This window comes from Atractosteus spatula, chromosome 9, assembly GCF_055471065.1.
Source record: "Atractosteus spatula isolate fAtrSpa1 chromosome 9, fAtrSpa1.hap1, whole genome shotgun sequence".
NCBI lineage: Eukaryota > Metazoa > Chordata > Actinopteri > Semionotiformes > Lepisosteidae > Atractosteus > Atractosteus spatula.
Genome location: NC_142714.1, coordinates 50178091 through 50199396, shown reverse-complemented (window position 1 = coordinate 50199396; position 21306 = coordinate 50178091). Strand labels below are relative to the sequence as shown.

At 45.7% G+C, this 21306-nt stretch overlaps 1 protein-coding gene across 1 annotated transcript in view; it reads left to right on the top strand.

Moving 5' to 3' along the window:
- gpc3 (glypican 3) overlaps nt 1-21306 on the top strand; it is a 113434-nt gene that overhangs the window by 72197 nt on the left and 19931 nt on the right. Inside the window, exons 6-7 of the mRNA XM_088925087.1 lie at nt 1403-1514; nt 21014-21185. Coding sequence (XP_088781213.1) covers nt 1403-1514; nt 21014-21185 — 284 coding nt within the window. The remainder of the gene's footprint in view (nt 1-1402; nt 1515-21013; nt 21186-21306) is intronic.

The window sequence follows — 21306 nt, the reverse complement described above, 5'->3', positions numbered from 1 at the left end:
TAAGAGCCCAGAGGAATGTCTGGAAAACTCGCCCTTGCAAAAAGATACTTGGGTTTGTCTCATAAAACCCTTTGCAAGAACACTGTGTGGAGACAGAAGGGCAGTTGCAATGCACAGCTGAGAACAGTGCTGCCCAGTGTCGTGCAGTGACCACTGTGCACGTTTCAGAATCTGTTCAGGGGATTGCGTCTTCCACTCTGAAAAGGTGGTATGGCAGGCCAGACCTGTCAATAATGTTATTAATAATAATAGTGAAGCCAGTTTCACCACACACCCCCTTCATTTAAGTGTGTTGATTTCAGAAGCATTTACTATGGATACTGTGAAATGCATTTTCTGAAACTCTGCGGCCAAGGCCTTCTTTGTGCATGTCACGTGGGCAGAATCCTTATACGAACTGAGGTTTATTTGCCTGAAAAGTGAGGCGATATAGATCAAGCCGATTGCTTATACAGTAATAGGTACACGTATGAAGGTGAAGTGTAGCCCAGAGCCACAGCGGCTCACCGGGTTTTGTAGCATTAAGTGGGCTAGAGAGCCTGTGACTGGAGTGGGGTCAAGCACATCACTCCAGGTACAACAGCAGTGTCTGCAGCAGGGACTTGAACCCACAACCTGCCAGCCAGGGGTCCAACAGCTTACCCACTACTCTTCGCCACCCCGTATTCACTCAGTAATAAAGGGAAGTTAAATAATTGCATTTATTACATGTCACAGTGCTTGCTGTCTTATGTTTTTCGTTTAGAACGTCACCCTATGGACTTCACATCGTCCTTGCACACAATTCATATGATATTCATAATAATACACAGTTCTTGCAACATTAGTGTTAGTGCGCAAAGTCTTGTAAGAACAAGCATGCAATCCGCATGTAACTAAGTGCAAATGTGACGGGTCAGAGCAGAGCAGAACAGAAGACACCAACAACACAGGTTGAAAATAACACAAAAATGCATCTTTTTTTTATTGTAAGTTAACATTGACAAGTAGCACTGCTTGTTAAGTGTTCAAAAAGTTCAGGGGTTGATATGTGGCAATGCCCTTGGTTGCATGCCTTGTCAATGGTGTGAGCCTGCAGAATGGTTAAAAATGGATAAACGATTTTTGCTCTGACCTTCTCTGATTTGTGCAGACAAGCATGGTATAACTGGCACACCCCAGTACAACCGACTCTCTAAACTGAAATCAAATTCCCTTTATACGATACAGGCAGCACCAGTGCTGTGAGGGCTTCCCATTACAGGATGCTGAATTGCGTGATTGCCGCAGTAATCAATTACCCATGAGTCCTCACGTGTGACACACTGGATGGTCTGGCTATGGAGTGAGCCCCTGCCCCAGGGGTTTCTGGGACAGTGCCGTGGGGTTTCACACACGCTGCCTCTTTCTCTCTGCCTCCCAGGTTCCCGTCCGCAGGAGCAAAGCGCACCCAGGCACACGGCACAGAAGCGAAGAACAAGGCGCCAGAGCCAGTGATCAGCCAGATCATCGACAAACTGAAACACATTAACCAGGTGGGCGAGCCCAGCTACGCGTGCCCACTACACTGTAGGCCACTCCCTGCAATAGGTAAAAACACAGGACGGGTAACAAACAGGTGGCAGTGCAGGACGAAAGGGGATACACTTACCTGAAATTGTTCATTGAATTATGTAGCCGGGGGGGAATATGCTTGCCCAACATTTTTGCACATTTATTTTTAACCTAGCAGTGTAGCAAATCCGTTCTCCAGCTGAGTGTATGTCAGTGTGAGTCACAGCCATGAGAGATGCGGGTATTTTAGCACGGCAGTTTAAAGAAAAACAAAGGGATTAAAAAAAAAGTCACTTATTATGGTTTTCGTGAGCAGATGTTTTCCTTAACGGGGCAGCTAGAGGTGTTTTTATTCCTGCTTTTCTCATACAGACATGTACTGTCTGTATCTGGGCTGAAGTCTGGGTCTGAATCTAAAACCTCACCATTATTCCCCTAATCCAGCCACAGACAAGGAGTTTTTTAGTTGCTAATTTGGAGGGGAGAGAGGAGCTGTTTGAATTTCACGAACAGCGATACTGAGCTCGAGCTGTGACAGTCTCCTCTTCTGTGCCAGATTGTAGTGTTTTACTTTCCAAAAGGGATTAGGATTACACAGAGGAGAGATCATCTTTGAAGACGGGTGACCGCAGAGATTGGGAAAGAGTCAGACGTCACAGCGCGTGTGAGGCAGGAGGAACAGAGTTGCTTACCTCTTTCTCAGGCATCACACAAAAACAGATTTTTTCAAACCTTTTAAAATTCTCAACAGAGCTTTTGTTTTGGCAGAAATGAAACCTTAATGTCTTCTTTACTGAATTGTTGAAAAATGTCCAACAAGTTCAAAAGACAGTCTTAACTTTTCTCTAAGCTTTACTTACCAAGAGAGGAGAGATTCCATAAATTAGAGATCGTGTTTTTCAGTTCCTCTTCACAGCTGTTTGCTGTTAAGCTATGCTGTATTTTGATTAATAAATTTTATGAATAGATAAGTCCCAAAATATAAGGGAATTCAAAAACAGCAAAGGCGAGAAAGTTGTGTGACTGCTGGTCTATCTTAACAATTTTGTATTAAAAGATAAATAAGATGATCTTCTTCTTATGTCAAAATATTTTTGCGTAAACATTTGTTAAAAAATATAAAAAATCTGGCTGCAAATAGCCTTGTTTAATTGACAGCATAATTAAAAATTAAACTTACTGTAATTCTAACATAATATGCAGAAGTGTAGAGTGTTACGGTACTGGTATATCTTGGAGAAAACAGGAAAAGATTCTGCAAATCCTGATGTGTGAAACACCAATAATATTATTATTAATGTTCCAAATATGCTCGGCTTCTTGATCTGGAACCATTTAGCTGCTAGTGCCCAAAGTGTGCTTGTAGCCAAAAAAAACAGTTTGCTCAATTTTTCACAAGCTTTTAATATACAGTACATTTCTTCAGGAATTAACAGTGTCAGTGCTAAAATTGTGTCCATCAGTTCTGTTGTCCTTGAGAGTTTCTGCAAACTTCTCGGTTGGCTCGTTGTATCACCTCATTCATAACGTGTTGACCTAATCCTAAAAAACAAAGCTTTGAAATGTTATTGTATTTTGTTTGCTCCCCCAAAGGCTAAAAACTCAGACAAAAATACTTGTACTCTATTTATAACAATATTTAAAAAGTTAATCAGATTCAGAAAAAAGATGCTGATGATGAGCTTATGATGGGATGTACAGAATCCAGTGACGTACTCTGCGTGATAATCTCATCTCACCAGCTCCTTAAATATGAAACATTTTGGCAGCATCTCATTGCCAGTTTCTGTATGTTTATTTACAGATTTATTTACTATTGCTATGGCGGTTTTGTTAGAGCTGTCAGCTGGGGTGAGGCTCGTTAACCACGTTCAGCAGGTGAGATCAGGCCAGCCTGGGTTCGAGTGGAGATCTGAACCCGCGGTTACCAAGGTAACCGGGGCTCTATCTGTCCCGTCCATCGAGACTGGTTTATGACAGGGCTGTGCTCAGACAGGCCCCGGCAATCCCAGGACCACTGATTCACGCTCTTTTCTTACTTGGCTTTCACGTTCAACCCCGGCCTGCCTGGGGGCGTCTGTATCTCTCCTCAGCGGCGCTTTGGGTTCCTCGTGCCACACACAGCAGTCGTGCCCCGTGCACAGCGGGCTGGCAGAGGCACCAGCTCTGGGCTACTCCCGCCAGGGGGAGGCCAGGGAGGAAGAGCAGGGACTGGTCAGGCAACACCTGTCCCCCCGCTCCAATATCACACCTCAGCTCTTCTGAAATGACATAAAGCACCAACTGAGAGGAGTCAAATGAGCTGCTGTTGTCGTGAATTAGGATACAAGGTTATATACAGTACATTCATACACTTATTAAACTTCTTATATAAATAGAAGACTCAGTAAAGTAAACATGAACATTCTTTTTGGTTTTGTAACATTCCGATCTTTTCCTCCTTTTTTGGAATAAAGGGGGGTGGCAAAGTTAACAGGACTTCAATGTTTCCCAAATGTGGCAGTGTGTTTTTAATTATGCCTTGTGCACAGTGCTGTATTTTAAATTATGCCTTGTTCACGGTGCTGTATTTTTAATTAGGCCTCGTGCACGGTGCTGTATTATTCAGTGTGCCTCGTGCAGGTGTCCCAGTCTTGGTCTTTCTATTAACTACAGGCACTTGTCATTAACTCAGAGGGGCTCACAGTAATATAAATGAATACATGAGCAGACCCTTTTTTTCCCCCAAAAAAAGCACCTGTTCAGCAGTAAACGGGAAACTGAAATGCAGTAAAGGCTGCTATCAGTTTAACCTGAAGCCCTCCCTGAATGGCATTCCTCTGAACTGTGGATTAAACGCTTGTGAGATGGATAGGATCCTTTCAAGGTTCTTAAATATCAGTTTACCCAACCAGCTCGTACAAGCCTGGCTTTGACTGCTACCTCGGGGTAACCCTATAGCCCAGAGGCCAGGCTTGTGCAAGCTGCCCAGGGGACCTCCAGTCTTTGTGTGGAGCATGACAGTCTAGGTATTCATCTGGAAGGAGTACAGCCTCCCCTCCGAGAACCCCTGTAGCACAAAGCTCAGACCCTATTCCTCTGGCAACCTGAGAGACATGATACCTTTACCAGAAAAGGCTTTTTTTTCCTTTTTACTAAAAACAAGCTGACGAAGGGGTGTGTCGTGTCCGTGCTCCTCGGCCCCCAGCGATTCATAATGGCTGAGACAGAGATCGTGGAGGGAAGATCCACATCCCGTGTGCCTTATTGGAATTCCAGAAATGTTGTGTTTGGATAGAAGAACAGGAAACAAAAAAAAAGTAGAAAAACTTAATGCGAGGAACAGTGAGTAACTTGCTTCCACAGCTGTGCCTTTCATTATTCTTCTGAGCGGTAAACAAACATGGTGAGCTCTAACTCCTACCTGGAGAACGTTGATCTGGTTCAACCAGGCAGGAGCCACAGAGAGAGTAAGCAGAGGCTTGTGGAAGCAAAGGAGGACAAACCTGCTAAAGACCAGTGTCAGTTTACCATACTGGGCCCTTCACGTATACTGCAGACTGTGGTGGTGGACTGACCCTCAGAACAGAGCCAAACCAGACGAAAGGAGATATTGTCCAGACAAGTCGTGCACTGATTTCATTTCTGGCTGCAGGCTGGCCATGTACAAGAACAGGACACCGTGTTCAGAACTTCTGAAATTTCACAAGAGGACAGGAGGCCGCTACGTCCTTTGAGCTCTCCTAAGTTCTGTTTCTCAGTAAACCCGGAGTGGGTACTGGTAGTAATGGGATCAGACCTCCCCCACGAAGTATGAATTTCTCCTGAACCCCCACCGACCTCATGCACTCCAGAAAGGGAAACATGCAGACTCCACACAGACAGGTGCACTCAAACACAGGACGCGAGAAGCAGCAGATCCAACCACCACACCGCCCTTCCACAACACCATGCCAGAATGCCACACAACTGTGCCTCAGCACAAATCCCATCTTGTATATATCACCTTAAAATGTTTTTTTTCTCAGTCCAACAGTGGACTGAGACTCCAACAGCGCCAGCAATGTTGAGCATAATGCCTGAGCTGATTTATTTCATGGTGTGCTGTACTCTTGCAGAAATGCGTCTCATTTTTTTGTGCTTTGCTGCATTTCATGGCCATTTCCCCAGTGTTTTACCATAGTTCTCTGTGCATCGGCTCACAGCCTGCTGTTAATTGAGCAAGCTGTTGAAATCCTGGACCCCAGTTGACTCTTGGCCAGGATTTAACTCAGGAATGACATGTTTATCTCTTGGGTCCCCACTGGCTTGCAGAAAGAGCAATTTGAATCTGCAATAATGTTATGTCCCATATTGGCCACAGTGAACTTATTGAGACAGCTTTTAAACAAAAACCCGCTTTCTTCTCCTAAACAACACTTTCTCACGCCTAAACTGACTGACGTAATGGTCGACTGGGGCCAAGTTTAAAATAAGCTGTTTCGTATAAATGTGTAGGAAACTAGTTTGATTTTTTTTTTATTTGACCAATGAAATTTTAGGGCCTGTTGCATGAATCATGCTTTTTGTGTGAGTTAAGGGCACCAAAGCTGAGCTATAAAACAACCACAAGTAGCGCTTACACAGGTCCTGAGAAATCAGAATTGTGCTGATTGTCCAGTGGCAAAGCTGAGTGTTTTGTCTGCCAGTGGTGCGTGGAGGTTAATGTGATTGTGACCATAGTGTAAGCTGTGTCATGATTTCATTAGAACTCAATAGCTGAGTGTGTCTTGGATCAATAATGATTCCCTTCAGCTGGCTGGCTGTGTTTGCCCCCAAACTCTATGGCTGAGCTCAGGGCTGACGCCAGATATTCCCAGGATGCTTCCAGGCAGGTCAGATTTCTTCATGTGCCTTTAAACTCAAAATAAACAACTTGTAATCAATGTGGCAGGCAAGCCCGAGCACCTTGCCCAATTACATGTGGCTCTTCCTGTTCCTGCGTCCGACGGAGAACAGCCGGGGGTTCAAAAGGGGGGATTTGCTCCACGTTGTGCGGCATGGTGATGGCTTGAGGGCACTTCCTGTGGCTGGGCTCCCTCTGTCTCTGGCGACTCTGTCCAAACAAGCGGTCGGGTGCTCCGGGGGTAAAAGTCAGGGGCTCCAAAAAAATGGTGTCATGGCGGCAAATGGGAAGCATGGTCGCTGGGAGGCGACGGCGAGGAATGGTCGTGGGAAAGTTTGGAAGAGCACGGGGAGGCGCGGGGAAGGATGGGATAAGCATAAGGGGACGCAGACTGCAGAAGACAGCAGCCCACCGCGGCGAAGCCTGGGAACTCAGAAGGGCGCAGGAACTTGGGATAAAAGATGCCTTTGTTAAGCGAACACGCTTTGGCTCTTCAGGGACCAATGCCTATCCCAAAAACCACAGGGCAGGCGCAGTGAAGTCAGCCGTGAAGCACGATCCCACTGGGGTCCTGCTCTTGTGAAACATAATATAGGTTAAAGTGTTCAGAAAATCCTACTCTGCTGCAAGTGATACAGCAACACGAAGCTCAAGGTTGCAGAGAACATACGTAATAAATACCGTGCAATGCTTTCCAATAAGTGGAATGTGAATGCATTTCTTGATTTTATTTGTCGCAGATATTTATTTCCTCCATTAATGCCTCTGGGTGGATGAAGAAGCATGTGCATTAACTAACTTTACAAAAATGTAATTCAGAATCCCTCAGCATTACCATGTATCCTATGTAAGCGGCTTGTTAAAAGAGTTGTATGGGATTCTAGTATTCGGTTTTCATTGCCGTAGTATATGAAGATGCACAAATGTAAAAGGCTTCCGTTGTGGCCAGAACTGGCACTGAGGAAGCTCTCGGCAGTCCCCAGAGAGCAGCGCTGTGATTGGGAGATGGTTGAGTGCAGCTGTCTTCTGATTGGTCGATGGACTTCTTTGTCTAACTGGGCACTTAGCTCTTTACTCGCAAGTGTCAAATTCACAAACTCTGGTCAGGGCTGGGTCCCACTGAGTTTGGAAGTTCGTTGGAAATCAGGGATCAAGATGTTTCCTCCCTCACAAACTCCCCCTCCTCCTTACTCTCTCCCTCTTGGCCTCTCTCTGCCTCACAGTCACACTCTCACAGCCTGCAGCCTCTCCTCTCCAGCCTTTTTCCTCGGCCTCCATCCCCTGGCCGCTATCTGAGCATCCTTCCTTAAAGCCCCCTAACCCCCCCCCCCCACACACACACACACCTGCCTGTATCTCTTTGGTGTGGCGGGGTGACCCCAACCCTCAGCGCCTGGCTCTAACCGGCTGGGTTGAGCTGTTTGCTGATGGAAGACAGCCTCAGGCTTCCTCCCCGGCTCCCAGCCTAATTAATCCCAGGACCTGGGAAAGTTCCATGGCTTCAGGTATTGGAATTCAGAGGAGAAAATAAACCAGACCCCTGCGAGGAATTTTTGCCTGTGCTCAACAGAGCCTATGGGCTGTGGTTACTTATGGCAGGTCCTTCTGTCAGCCTGTGCTTTGGGTTTGTTCACGTCTGTATTTCTCTAGGGGAACGCGATTTGAAGAACGCATGTGTAATGTGTGTTTAGCGGTGTTCAGATGTAAATGACCTTACACAGAGTATTCAAGACTGGACTTTTCTTTTTTTTTACAAATAACTTGTATTAGCAATGACTTAGAACCATTTCTCAAACTTTTCGACTGTAGCAAATCAGGAATAGATTTTAATGTAAAAATGCTAAGAACATGAGAAAGGTTACAAATGAGAGGATGCCATTTGGCCATTTGGTAGTTCGGTTTGGTAGTCCGTTGGGCAGTTAGTAGCTAATTGATACAAAGCTGTTTCATGAAAGAAACCAGGGTATGAGCTTTAGCAATCTGGCTGGGTAGCTTGTTCCACACTCCCACAACCCTTTGTGTAAAGACATGCCTCCAGTATTTTCATCCAGGTGGGGCTGCACACTGGTGGTGGTGGAGGGGAGTCCCCATTACCTGTAAAGCGCTTTGAGTGGAGTGTCCAGAAAAGCGCTATATATGTGTAAGTAATTATTATTATTATTATTATTATTATTATTATTTTGTTCTGTATGTGCAACATTGAGTTTGAGAACAGTGCCTGGCTTGCTTTTAGCTTCTATATATTTCACAGCTGTCAGTTTAACCGTTTTCCACTTGTGACTCTGGGTGTCACACGTCTCAGAACTCAAGTCATCTCAGGCTTATTAAAGCTCAGTGTTTCAGGTCTAGAGCACACAGTAGTTAAAGCGCAAACACCTTGACCAAAGTGACCCATATCATGATTTTAAACACCTTTATCCTCACACCTCTCTGCAAACAGCGGAACAGGGGTCAGCACTCAGCTTGTGATGGCACCTAAGTGAGTATCCATTCATCAGGATGTTGCGTTTATATAATGGATTTTTGGCTTATGATATCTGCATACTATAAAAAGGTGCGGTGGTATAATTGACAGTGATAACACTGATGCTGCTCATAATTGACTTATGACCCTATTTCTAGCTCACTGAAATCCAGATTTCTGAGAGCTCACTCAGTAGCTTAATAACACGCAACCATTGCTTTCTCAATCACCGCAGGAGTAATGTTTTTCCCTTTTGTTTATTCATTCTTTTTTATTCTGTTATAATCTGTTTATTTGTTTATTTGTTTGGTGACTCAGTAAGCAGCCGCAAGCCGTCTGACCCTCTTAGAGTGACGTCGTTTTGCTGAATTTTGTGTGTGAAAACCTACTAATTATCAAACAGGTTTCACCACTTTCAAGTAATTATTTCTTCCCTGAGCAGCAGAGAGCCAGAACCACACTGTAATTAAGTCAGCAATGCATGAGCCACAGTGCATAGGACCTCCTCTCCCAAAACCAGGTTCATCTACGTTAACGAAATTGATGACATTAATGCTCTCATGCTGTCGTTTCTCATTCTTACGTGTCCAGTCTCGAAAATATTCCTGTTTCCAAAAGGCTGTATTTGTCAAATACATTTTGAATGTGAAAAATGCTGGCTACAACTCCCTTGTTATTGCTAGCATCCCAATGGGAAAATATACACAGAATAGCACAAGTTCACATTTGTCCCTCATGTGTTCTATGAAAGAAACAGAAATAAAGTTTGGAACATAAACAGCAGTTTGTTTGCTTTGTGTTTACTGAATGCATTCTTTAGATTTTAAAAGAAAATTTTGTATTAATCTGGGAGTGGTTAACAGAAACCCCCTCAAAGGCATTCAGAAATGGTTTTCAAAGCAACAGGCACTGAAAGTCTTTACTGTTAGTAAAGATATGAAAAGGTACTCACTGGATACTAATACTTGACACAATTTAATTATGTTCAGATTTCTGTCTCAAAGTCAAATCATTTCAATCAAAGGAGTTCATATTTAAGTTGAAAGTATTTGCAGATGGAAATGATCAGGTTGTGTACTGGAGTGATCATGCAATTCCTAGGTGCTGCTTCCTCTCTTGACCTTTCTGGGTAGCAGGGAGTGTATGATTTCATCAGATTATCAATAGTAACTTTGTATGTGGAGCAACCTAGCAACATTGTTCAAGGGCTCAACCCCCCGAACCTCCTCCTCAGCAACTGAAATATGTCAGGCACAGCTCTGCTCTGTCCCTCTGGTCATTCTCAGGGTCACAGCCTGCACAGAGCTACTTCTTAGACACAAAGCTGCCACAAAGCTCTGTTCTTTTTCCTGGGAAGAACACTGTCCAAGATTTACACATGAGGGGCAGGTGGGGTCATAACTTTCTATAACATGTACAGTGGCACCTCTTCTCTCTCCCTTCCTGCCGGTCAGACAGTCACCTAGAGCAGATCGCTATGGGGTCCTCTGTCCCCCCAGCTGAGTAGGATTGCAAATACTTAAACTCTCAACCTTTGGACTTCATTGAGCATGGACAGAGACTGAGCCCTACACCATGGACTGGGATTGATGGCCTCCCACTTTTCATTTTTAGCTCAGTTTGGCAGTTCAGTGTACAGGGCCTGGTGCATCCCCAGAAAAAAGGCTTTTCCGGGTCTCCATGCAGATTAGGCACCAGCAGGGTGATCCGGAGAGCTGTTCAGGACACAATGCTGCCCTGCCATCAGACACAGAGCTAAACTGAGAGCCTGAGCTCAGCTGTAACTGGAATATAAGAGGTCCTCTCCATGGCTGCCACATTCCTTTAAATAAGTGAAGCCACCCACACCCACCCACTCACTGTCAGCCACACAGACACCCAGGGACACACACTCATACCCTTCCCGGCTGTGTGATGGATGCCTGGCACTGGTTCCAATGCTTTTCTACAGCCTTAAACTTTTATTCCCCCAATTGCACGGCTTTTCCTGATTTCCCATGCTTGCTTCTGGAGGGAGATAAAAGGGATCTATCCTCTTCTGCGTTTTTTTTTAATGTGAGCCGTGCAAAGGCACACCAGGGTAATAAAAAAATTCAATCAGTCTGGTAGTGATTCATGTGTGGAATGTGCCGTCGGATTGCGTGGTAGAGTTCAGATTCAATTCACATGGAGGTACATCATAAATAATCACATCTGAATTGCTCACACCGTCATTGGAAAGGGCATTTGTAGGTTTAACCCCAAGTGTGCTCTTTCTGCTCTTTCGTGTGTCCCCCTCCCTTCGCCAGGGGCCCCCACATCCACACAGCTAGGGGCCGGGGCTGGAGTCTATTATGCCCTTTTAAATATAGTGAACTCACAGCAGGGGAGCCTCTCTTCAAGCACAGGCAGAGGAAAGCAGTCGTCGGGGCTCTCGAAATGAAGTTTGACACCTCGTATAAAACGACACTAAACCGATCCTTTATCCTTTATCACGGCAGGGGGGGCTCTGTCGCCAGGCGGCCCCTCTCTCGTTCAGGAAGTAGAGAACATCTGGAAACATGTGGGCTGAGTTTCCCTCACTAGTGCTGCCCTGTGTTAAAGTCTGTCCCACAGTCCTGTTCGAACCCGTATTATATCTACAGCTAGATAGCGTTGGAGCACGCTGTTCGTTCTGGCGCTCTGCACCTTTGGGTGTGCTGTTTGTTTTTCATGAAAGAGTTAGTGCAGACTGCTCTCTCTCCCAGCGCATCTTGACACCCCTCTCGTCTCCTTGTCTCTCTTTCTCTGTATTGGTCTTTCGTTCCCGTGCCCTGTGCTCACGGTGTTTTCAGTCTTAGCTTTGCACTTTCATTCCCCCAGACTTTCCGAACCTCTGATAAGACACGTGGGAGCCTTAGACAAGCAACAGAATCTTACCCACATGGAGTAAAAAGTAGTTGTTTAAATTCAGCAATATCCCCTCCGTCCTGTTGTCCATGTGTGGTCCATCTCTCTTCTCTTTCCCTTCAGGTGCCGGTCAGTCACCTAGAGCAGGGCAGATCGCTTTTGTCCGTCTGACTTCTACAGGGTCCCCTGTCCCTGCAGCTGAGGTCTGTCTCAGCACCCCCCAGCCCTTTTGAAATGAAGAGCCAGCATCAGGGCAGCACCCCAGGCCCTTTCTCTGTGCTGGCCAGCTGCGGGGTTACTTTGTGTGCGCTGCTTATAATTATTAAACAGCTGCTTTATAAAAATACTGCAGTGATCCAGTTACGGAAATGACAATTTGTCATGAACACACACAGGGCAAAGAGCAGTGCAGCCCCAATGGGGCAATGCAGAGGACAAGCAGGGGAACATTCAGCATTCAGGACTGGACAGCGTGAGACAGAAAATTCAGACTATGGCCCCTCCAGTAGGTGCAGCTCAAGTTGTTTTTCTTAAGCTCAGCCCGCTGTGGGAGAAAGCTGCTTTTCTAGCTGCAAGGATCCTAAAAAAACTGACAGTTTTTTAATGTAAGTGTTGCTTCTTTTACTATTTTAATTTTTTTTTGTTTTTCAAAATACAGCTACGAGGAGGTGGAGGAGGGCAATACTGTATTGTATTGTTCTGCTTTTGGAAAATGGACAATGAATGACAAATCGGCTCACACAAAAAAACACAGTGAATACAATGAAAGGGATGCTCTACATTAAAAAAGGGAAAAGGGGATCAATTGAAAAGGTTTTGAAGAAAAGAGGAAGCATCTTAACTCTGACCAAATCACATCTCTTGTACAAGTGAAATGTAATCCAGCCACAGTTCTTTCCTTAAGAACAAGTTCTGCAAATACATAAAAGTTATACTTTGGATTTTATTAGTGCTTTATGTTCCTGGCATTCAAGGCAGACTCACAGTCATCCCTGGAAGTGGGTTATACGAAGAAAGACAGTGAGAATCAGTTGGGCTAAGGGAGAGCTCATGCCTGCCAAAGGAAAGCCTTAAAAAAACGAGAGTTTGCATTTTTGTGGCCAGCATAGAGCACAGATCTGCCTTGTCATATTGCTGTTCCTGTGTTTTCACTGCAGATCATAGCCAGGCCTGGAGAAAGTAAATCCAGGAAAAGAGATGGGGTGTTCAGGTTGAGATCTGTTAGTTTTCGGTCATGTGAGATTGAAATGGGAGCCTCACAGGGGGTCAAAGGTCACACTTCCTGTTTCCTGTCTTTCCTGGGTTATCAGTCTTATTCTTTGGAGAGTCACATGTCTTCTTGTTTTTTATTCCTGACTCCCAGTGTGAAATTCATACACACATGGACGTCCAGCAGAAAAACTCAGAGGGGCAGCATTTGTCTTTCCTGTAGCAATTTGTGGCAGTAGCTGCTGTTTCACTCATTTGTCAGTGGAAGAGGCTGTGTGGGCGTAGGTTTCTCACACAGATACTTGATAAAAACTGAGGGAGGAAAGAACAGAGTTACTTATCCACTCCTGTCCCTGAATCGGTGGGAAATGGGAAAGTGGAAGTGTCAAATTTGAAGTGGGGCCAGATGGTTTTATTTAGACTACAAAATATGCTGTGGAAAAAAGTTCATTTAAAGTAAAGAATGAAAAGTAAAAACATTGATTGTTGCAGTAACATATTTTGTCAGTGTAATTATATAAAATAAAACAAATCAAATTATTTTACAGGTTTTACGTTTTTCCCTTTAAAATGCATGTCTGTGCATTTTAACAATCTGTGACATTTCTGGTTTTATTAATAGTTTATACAGTTGCACCTCAGTGATCTCTTGGCAGTGGTTTATTAAGTTAAGCAACACATGCCTTTCATAATGTCTATTAATGTGTCACAGAATAGCAACAAAATAGGATTATTTTACACAGCTTATCTGATTTTGAAACCCATAATAAAATATTCATTTAAATTATTTAGATGTCAAACAAACATTCAGATCTTACTAGTAAGTATTAGTAAAAAGTATTCCAGATTAAGACATTATACTCTTAAAAAAGCTAATGACAGTCATGTTTCTCTATATAAAGTTATTATGTACTTGTTCTTGCCAAGACCCTTGAGGTCATGTATGTTTCAAGGAATATCCGAGTTTAGTATTTGTGTTACTTTGTAGTTTGAAAGAAGTGCTGTCTTGTCAAGCTATTGTTAACAGACGTAGTGTGTGACAGGCTCTTGGAGAGAAATGTTTATTCCCTGGGGCTGACCAATCAAACAAGTTTAATAAAAGTACAATAATCTGAAGAACAAATCAAGCCAGACACAGCTGCTTCCACAGCTAATATAACTGTCTACGTTTCTTCCATCTCTTTCCATGAGTCACTTCGCATAAAATGCAGCTCTTTCAGCTCAGGTATGTAGAGCAATCATAACAGCACAGGCCTTCCAGAAACCCTTCACAGGCACTTGCCTTATATAACAGTGTACACACTTTCAGCCCTCATCAGGCTCTTCAGTGAGTCCCCACGGATCCGGATAAAATTTGGTTTCAGGCACACTGAGACGTGAGAGGTGACTCTGGTCTAGAGTTGTAATGAAAATTTGCTGTGTTGAATTTGGCAAGGCATTTCTGTATCCTTACTTTTTCTGTGGCTTAGACAAGAATTCACTGTGCTTTCCTACAGTGTACCTATTGTAAGCTGTACAATAGAAACCATCAAGACACGCAACAATAGATGCTGTAGTACTGGAGTCCCCTGTGTCTTGTGGTTTTCATTCCAACGAGCCCCTTAATCGCAGGCTAATTGACTTTCTTGTATGTCTCTGCCCTCATGCTTCGGTTTCATGAATACTCTGCTGCAGGTGTGCTGTTGAGAAAAAAAAAATTGCAAACAAAGCTCATTCTGTTCGCTCTCCAACTTGCTTAGTGGTCACTGCCCTAATGTCCGTCTTTAACGCATCTCTTCCAATGTCTCCGATTAGTGATGTCCAGATACAGGACGAAAAGACGGTGAAACCTCTTCAGAAAGGTGCCCTGTGTCCTGTTGAGATCTAATTGCTGTACTTCTGTTCCACATTCCTGAATGAGGTGAACGAGGGCAGCCGAGTCTCACAGACCTGCTCAGAAAGTCCCCTGAGTGTCAGGCCTACAGGATCCCTGACCCAGTCCAGTCCTGATGGTGTCACAGCCTGCTTGTAACCTAGTTAAACCGGCTGACTGGACGAGAGGGTTGTGAAGGCTGTGATTTAGCCAGGCCTGATGACTGGGGAAAGAGCACTGGGCACCTGCACCACCTGGGGAAGAGTCTAAAACGTTCAGGGTTCAGGATCTAGCTCAAGTGGGCAGGGGTGTTTAACAAAAATTAAAAACGCCCTCTGTCGCCTGCGGGTGCTCGTTTCTGGGGGGGGGTGTAACGTGCACCTGTCCAGCTGTGCCTGTTGTTTACCAGTTTACCAGGCTGCTCTGCAGAAGCCACAGGCAGCTGTGCTTCACCACGCTGTGCCCATGCTCTCGGTGCACTCTGCTGCATTTCCCCCTGCGCTCGCTGGAGACAAGGCCTGGAGTGCTGGGAGCCCTTTATGAGGGAGGGGCACGTTTGAATTCCTTCTGGGGCCTGGCTGCTTGGGAACCACAGCTCACCACAAGCCCTGGCATGCTTGCGAGACACTTGGCGGCTGCGATGCAAGGTCTGGTTCTAATCAGGGCTGAGAAAAACTCCCTGCTGCCAGCGCTGTCACTGGCTCCCTTTCCCTGCACCTCTGTCAGCCTGCTGCCCAGCCCTGGACAGGCCCTGGATACCCTGCTGGTGCCCCCTCATAGGGAAGCAGTGTGGGGATGTAGGTTGAACAGCAGTCTTCAGCCCCCACACTTATTCAGGGCACGAGACAGCGGCCCTGACATCGCGCAGAAGTAGGTGACCCTTGAACTCAGTAGTGTAAGCGAGGATCACAGGGCACCAGATTGCAAAACCCTTACAGATGCACGCGACAAACTGCTTTAAAAGAAGCAGTATCTCATACTGTCGCGGGTCTTTCTACAGCTTGCGTCGTGTGTCCGGCTACAGTACATCGCCGGCTCCGGAGGCCCACGGCCACGTCTCTGTGGTGCCACACCGTCGGGAAAGCAAATGTCCTGCTCCCCTCGTGACACACTTCCTCTCTGGGAAATATCTCCAGGGAACACTGAGCCGTGCTGCCCGAACTAAAAGCAATACGGGATTTTGTTCTCTTCCTCAGAATGCTTTGCCCTTAAATAAAACCAGTGTTATCCTCATGTCTTGAAACAGCGCCAAGGGGCATCTTGAATCCACTCGGCTTCTTGCAGAGGTTGTTTAGCAAGTAACGATTAAATCTGCTCCATTTTTTTTTTCTGCATTGCAATGATGCATTCCAAGTAGATACTTGTAGCAATACGGCTTCGTCATGCAATGTCAGGAGCCGTGTCATACATGGTGCTGTTGATCTAAAAAATATGAGCTAGTTTCCAAAATATGTTTTGCATAGCCATTTTGTTAGTTTAAAAAGCGGTACCATATGTTCGTATAGGCAGGTGGCTTTAGTCTATTAGTGCATTAAATCTTTTTGCCTAGAGAAGGTCTCAAGATTTGAAGAAAGGGTACGTCTTTCTTTTTTATATATACATTCCTGCATTGCTCTGCTTTGGAGTTTGTTTTATGTGTGACACTGGGCATCGCCGGGCTGTGGCTATCACAGAGGAATCTACCACAAACCACATTCTGGGTTTGGCAACACAAACATTAATGCTGCTAATTATAAAAAATAAAAATAAATCAAGTTCCAAGGCTGTCTGATTTTTGCTTCTGAAAGAAGAAAGTTTACTGTTTAAGTCAGTCAGTGTTGGAGAAATTCTTCATTAACAACAAGAACTATACTGTATGTGATCTCTTTGTCCAAAGTGACATGGAACTGTACCTACTGGCTGCAGCAACAGGGCTCCACCAGGAACTTGAACCCACAGCCTTCCAGTTACGAGTTCAGAGCCCTGACCACTGCTCCACGCTACTGTTATCTGGTTCACTATGTCATTTTATGATGAGAGCAATCAGTTGTCCACAATGAGGGTGTCATTGTATCATCAGCAAAGCTTAACAGTTCTCAGGCATCATGCAAGACAGGAATCCTTAATGAATGTTTCTGCAATGACCTTGCTCATTATTTTCTTAAACATTAGAACTATGAACCGTGCATTGGCTTCGTTTTGTCATGTTACCCAAGCCTTGTGTAAGATCTGATTTACTATGATTTACTACCATGATCAGGTTTTATTGAAGGGTTTACATAGTTTGTATGTATCTGTCAGTCTGGCTACATGAGACTGCATTTAAATAAATTGTTACCAAATAGAGTTTTGGAGAGAGTTTGCGCGTGCCTTGTGCAAAATTAAAAAAGGCAGGAAGTGTGGATTTCTTGTCCACAGCTATAGAGTTAGACATTTAAATGCACTGTGCATGGATAATCATGGAGGTGGAGATTCTGCTGGGTAAAGGAGAAAGGGTGGAAACTTGTTTTCTGTCTCAACACTTTCTGTCAGTTTATGGTTATACCACTGTTCTTCTGTATCAACAGAAAATTGATGGTTCAAGTGAAATCTGAGTGAACGCTGCCCCACCAGCCTCTGTAGAACTATGTGTAGTTCCCTTTTTGCATTTTCCAGAGCTAGCCCATCTGAACTTAATTTTCCCTTTATGAAAACAACCAAACAAACACAAGAAAAAAAAAAAAACCCTCATACGGACTTGGCAGGCATGCCACTTTGCCAGCGTTTTTTTAAAAGCAAACCTCGGGATCGCAGCAAGGCAACAACAAGGTCGTGCTTGTTCTCGGGGGCGATCCGGCCTCTCCGCCTGCCTTTCACTCGGCAGGGGCAAGAGCTGCTTCGGCGCTTGGAGCAGAGAGGGGAGGGGGCTTAACAACACGGGCTGACAGAGCCCTCTCATTCACGCCTGACAGTGAACCTCTCGCACGCCCGCATTTCAAAAGCTCCGCAGCGCGGCCCCAGCAGAAAAAATAATATTGTTGAACAGCGCTAAAAATAAGAACGTATCCCCCTTTCCGACACGCAGCGGTGCAACAGGCCCACAGGGGCTCTTCGTGTAGACCCCCGTGCAGCTGCTGCTCCGGGATCAGGAGCCGATGTAGTGGAGGGCCGTCACCCTGAGCGCGAGATTGTCAGCCCTTTTCTGCATTTCATTCAGGTGCCGCCTGGATCGTAACACATGCCGTGCTTTTGTACTGGGTTCAGAGATTAGGAAGAGACGTGAGAGGCTCTTTTTATTTTATTTTATTTTATTTGCAGCAGGTGAAAGCTTTAACCGTTTAATTAGAAAGGAACGCCATACAGTGTACTGTATATATAAGACTAGTGGAAAAGAATCCTAAAAATATTACATCAAAAATGCCCATAAATGACGGTAAAAGCCCAGTTTCAGGCATGGCTCTCCAAACAGATCATTAGCAGGCTCAGAGGGCACGTTATTTATCACTGCACCTCTCCTTCCCCTCCCTGCTGTGTGTCATGATGGAGATGCGATGTCACGACACATGCTCACACTCCTTCGTGATCTCAGACCCCCTGCCGAAAGCTCTGATGGGCAGGGCGCCTTGTCAGATGGCTGCCTGAATCCTCTTTCCTGGCATGGTACTGCCGTAGGTGTGGAGGACCTCACTGGAGACCAGCACTCTTCTTTTGTCGGACCTCATTTGGGGTCCCCTGGTGCTTAATACAACCCAAGGGCATGTCAGAGCTCTCATCTCCGTGCAGAGAGCTGCAGAATTCTGTCTGGCCGCCTCCAAGTTCTGTTGAATCCTATATTCTGTAGAACCCTTCCCAGGCTATCTCCTGTCTCTTGTCTGCATTACCCTGTGAATGTGCTGAGCAGCAGGTGTGACGTAGGATCTTGTTGGACTGCTGAGCGGGGCGAGAAAGGTCCCAGGTCTGTCCAGAGGGAGCGCACGTTTGCTGATATCCGCCATGTTCATTTCTTTTGGTCATAAAGCTTCTGGTTCCCCATGCCAGAGACACAGAGAATCTGCTTTTTGACAAGGAACAGAAGCAGCAGTTTAATTTCCTAGGATTAAGATGATTTTCGTGTGATTTTTTGTGTCTCTGCTCTGCATTTTTGTGTTATTGTAGGATCCATCCAATCCTTTTTCTTGTAGTGCTTCAAATAAACCCTCAACAGTGTTATGCCCAGACTTTCTGGGAGAAAGGTGGCTGGCTGTTTCACAGTGCATTGTTCTCAAAACACACAGAGTCACACCGCCATCCAGACAAGAAGGCTGTTGCAGGTCTGTCGGGAGATGACTTTACAAAAAAGCATAAATATTTATATTTAACAAGGGCACTGGCACAAGATTGCAGCTTTGTTTAATGTATTGCCTAAAGTTTATGAGTCAGTGTTTAACTGCACTTCATAGCTGCTGAGGACAACATGTCTGGACACACCTCATTTTCTCTCAGGCACCAAAACTGCTGCTATTGGGTATTTTTTCACTTCTGTATGTGGCAAACTCAAAAGTGTTTCACTGCCCTTGTATCACAGCCACATCAGATTCAGAGATTGGCACACTGGGTGACCGAAGCCTGATTTCCCATAAGCTATAAATATGGCCGCAATGTTTACTTTCAAGGCACACACACCCCTTTCAGAAAAGGCAATATATCAAGAAAGCTGGCTCCCACCCTAATGAAGGGCACCAAATCCAGGCCCGATATTTTATAACTTTGGGTGAGTATCTCGATTGATGCCACAAAGCTTTGCGTGTGCTGTCGGGCGATGCTGTCTGCCGGAGGGGCTAGGCCCTGCTGGCTCAGGCTGGGCGCTGAGAGCGCCCTGTCAGAAGCCCCCTGGGACTTGTTTATTCGCCGTCGGGCTGCTCTTTAAATTGGCTGCCCCGTCTTCAGGATGAACTGACTCACTGTATCGCAGCAAGCAGCGTGCCATTAAGAACAGGACCTCGCTCCGAAACCCAGGGGGGACTCCATGGGAACAACACGGAGGGATTAGCACTTGCATCAGAGAGGGTAAATGCCTTCTGAGAGAGACACACACATCATAATCAAGTCGCCTGTAATACAATCTTTGTGCCCTCGCTCTCCACGTGTGTAGTTCTGTATGTGTGTGTGCTGACCAGCTTCAGTTAGGCCTCACTCAGGCACTTTCATTTTTTCCTTAAATAACGATTCCGTATCACGAGAAAGTGACCTCTTCTTATGCAGCTCTGCTCTCACTCTCTTTCGTGTTAAAAATAGGATGCCTTTGATTGCGGAAGCGTGCGCCCTGTGTGTCGCCAGAATGTTTTACCACATGGGCAAGCAGAGCACTACTAAGGGAATGTGTGAAGCTCACCAAGTGAGAAGCTGCTCTAGCATTTAGCCTTTTGTTTTGGCTGTGTGTGTGAAAGCTGTCACAGGATGGCAAAAGTGACACTAGAGGCATGAGGAATGGTTGCAGGGAAGACCACTGCTGGACTTCAGCCCTTGAAACTGAGCGATTACATTGCCACAGCATGGCTGTCAGTAGACTCACTGTCACTAGACTGTCTCCTGCCCCCAAAAGTATAGAGCTGGCGCCCCTAAGCTGGAATTCTTTGTGAGTGTGAATTCTTGTTGTCAGAATGGTTCCAAAGTGCCAGGAATTAGGTTTCACTGGATTCAGGAAGGGAAGTACAGATGAACACCCTTGACTTTTAAGAATGTAGGAAAGGGTACAAACAGGAGGCCATGCAGTTTGCTTGGTAGTTACTAGATAATTGATCCCAGGATCCCATCCAGCCACGTCTTGAGAGAAGCCAGGGTTCTGGCTTCAACAACACGGGTGGGCAGCTTGTTTCACGTTCTCACCACCCTTCGGGTCAATAAATGATTTCTGCTCTCTGGTTTAAGTGCATTTCCACATAGTTTCTGCATGTGTCCTCTGGGTCGTGTTTCACTGCTCATTTGGAAGAAAATCTGCTGGGCCGTCTGTGTCGGGGCCTGTATTTATTTGGAGCTTTATTCAAAACCGGTGAGGATTTTGAATGCTTGATTCGGGTCCAACCTTGTTCAGCCTGTCAGTGAAGGACATTCCCTTAAGTCCAGGAATGTCTCTGGTTGCTCCTTTCTGGAATAATTCCAGAGCAGCAATATGTTTCCTGCAACACAGTGACCAGAACTCTTCCCAGTGTGCTTGAATGAGGCCTTTGTGCTGCATGTTACTTCACGCCCACTGGTGCGCGTGTGTCCGGCTCTCTTTCTGCTCCAGCTCCTGAGACTGGTGTCGGCCCCCCGGCGCAGGTTCAAGACCCGATCGGGTGGGGGCAGCGTGGAGCAGGAGGAGGAGGTCCTGGAGAGTGGCGACTGCGACGACGAGGACGAGTGCAGCGGCTCGGGGCTGGGGCTGCCCCCCCACCACAGGAGGCTGCGCATCTTCGCAGGTGAGACCCCCCGCGGCCCGGGTGCAAGTGTCACAGGTGAGCCGGAGCCGTTCATGTTTAAAACTCTGGTCCGCCTGGAGGGCCGCAGTGCAGCTGGGTTTTAATGAGCCTTCCATCACAG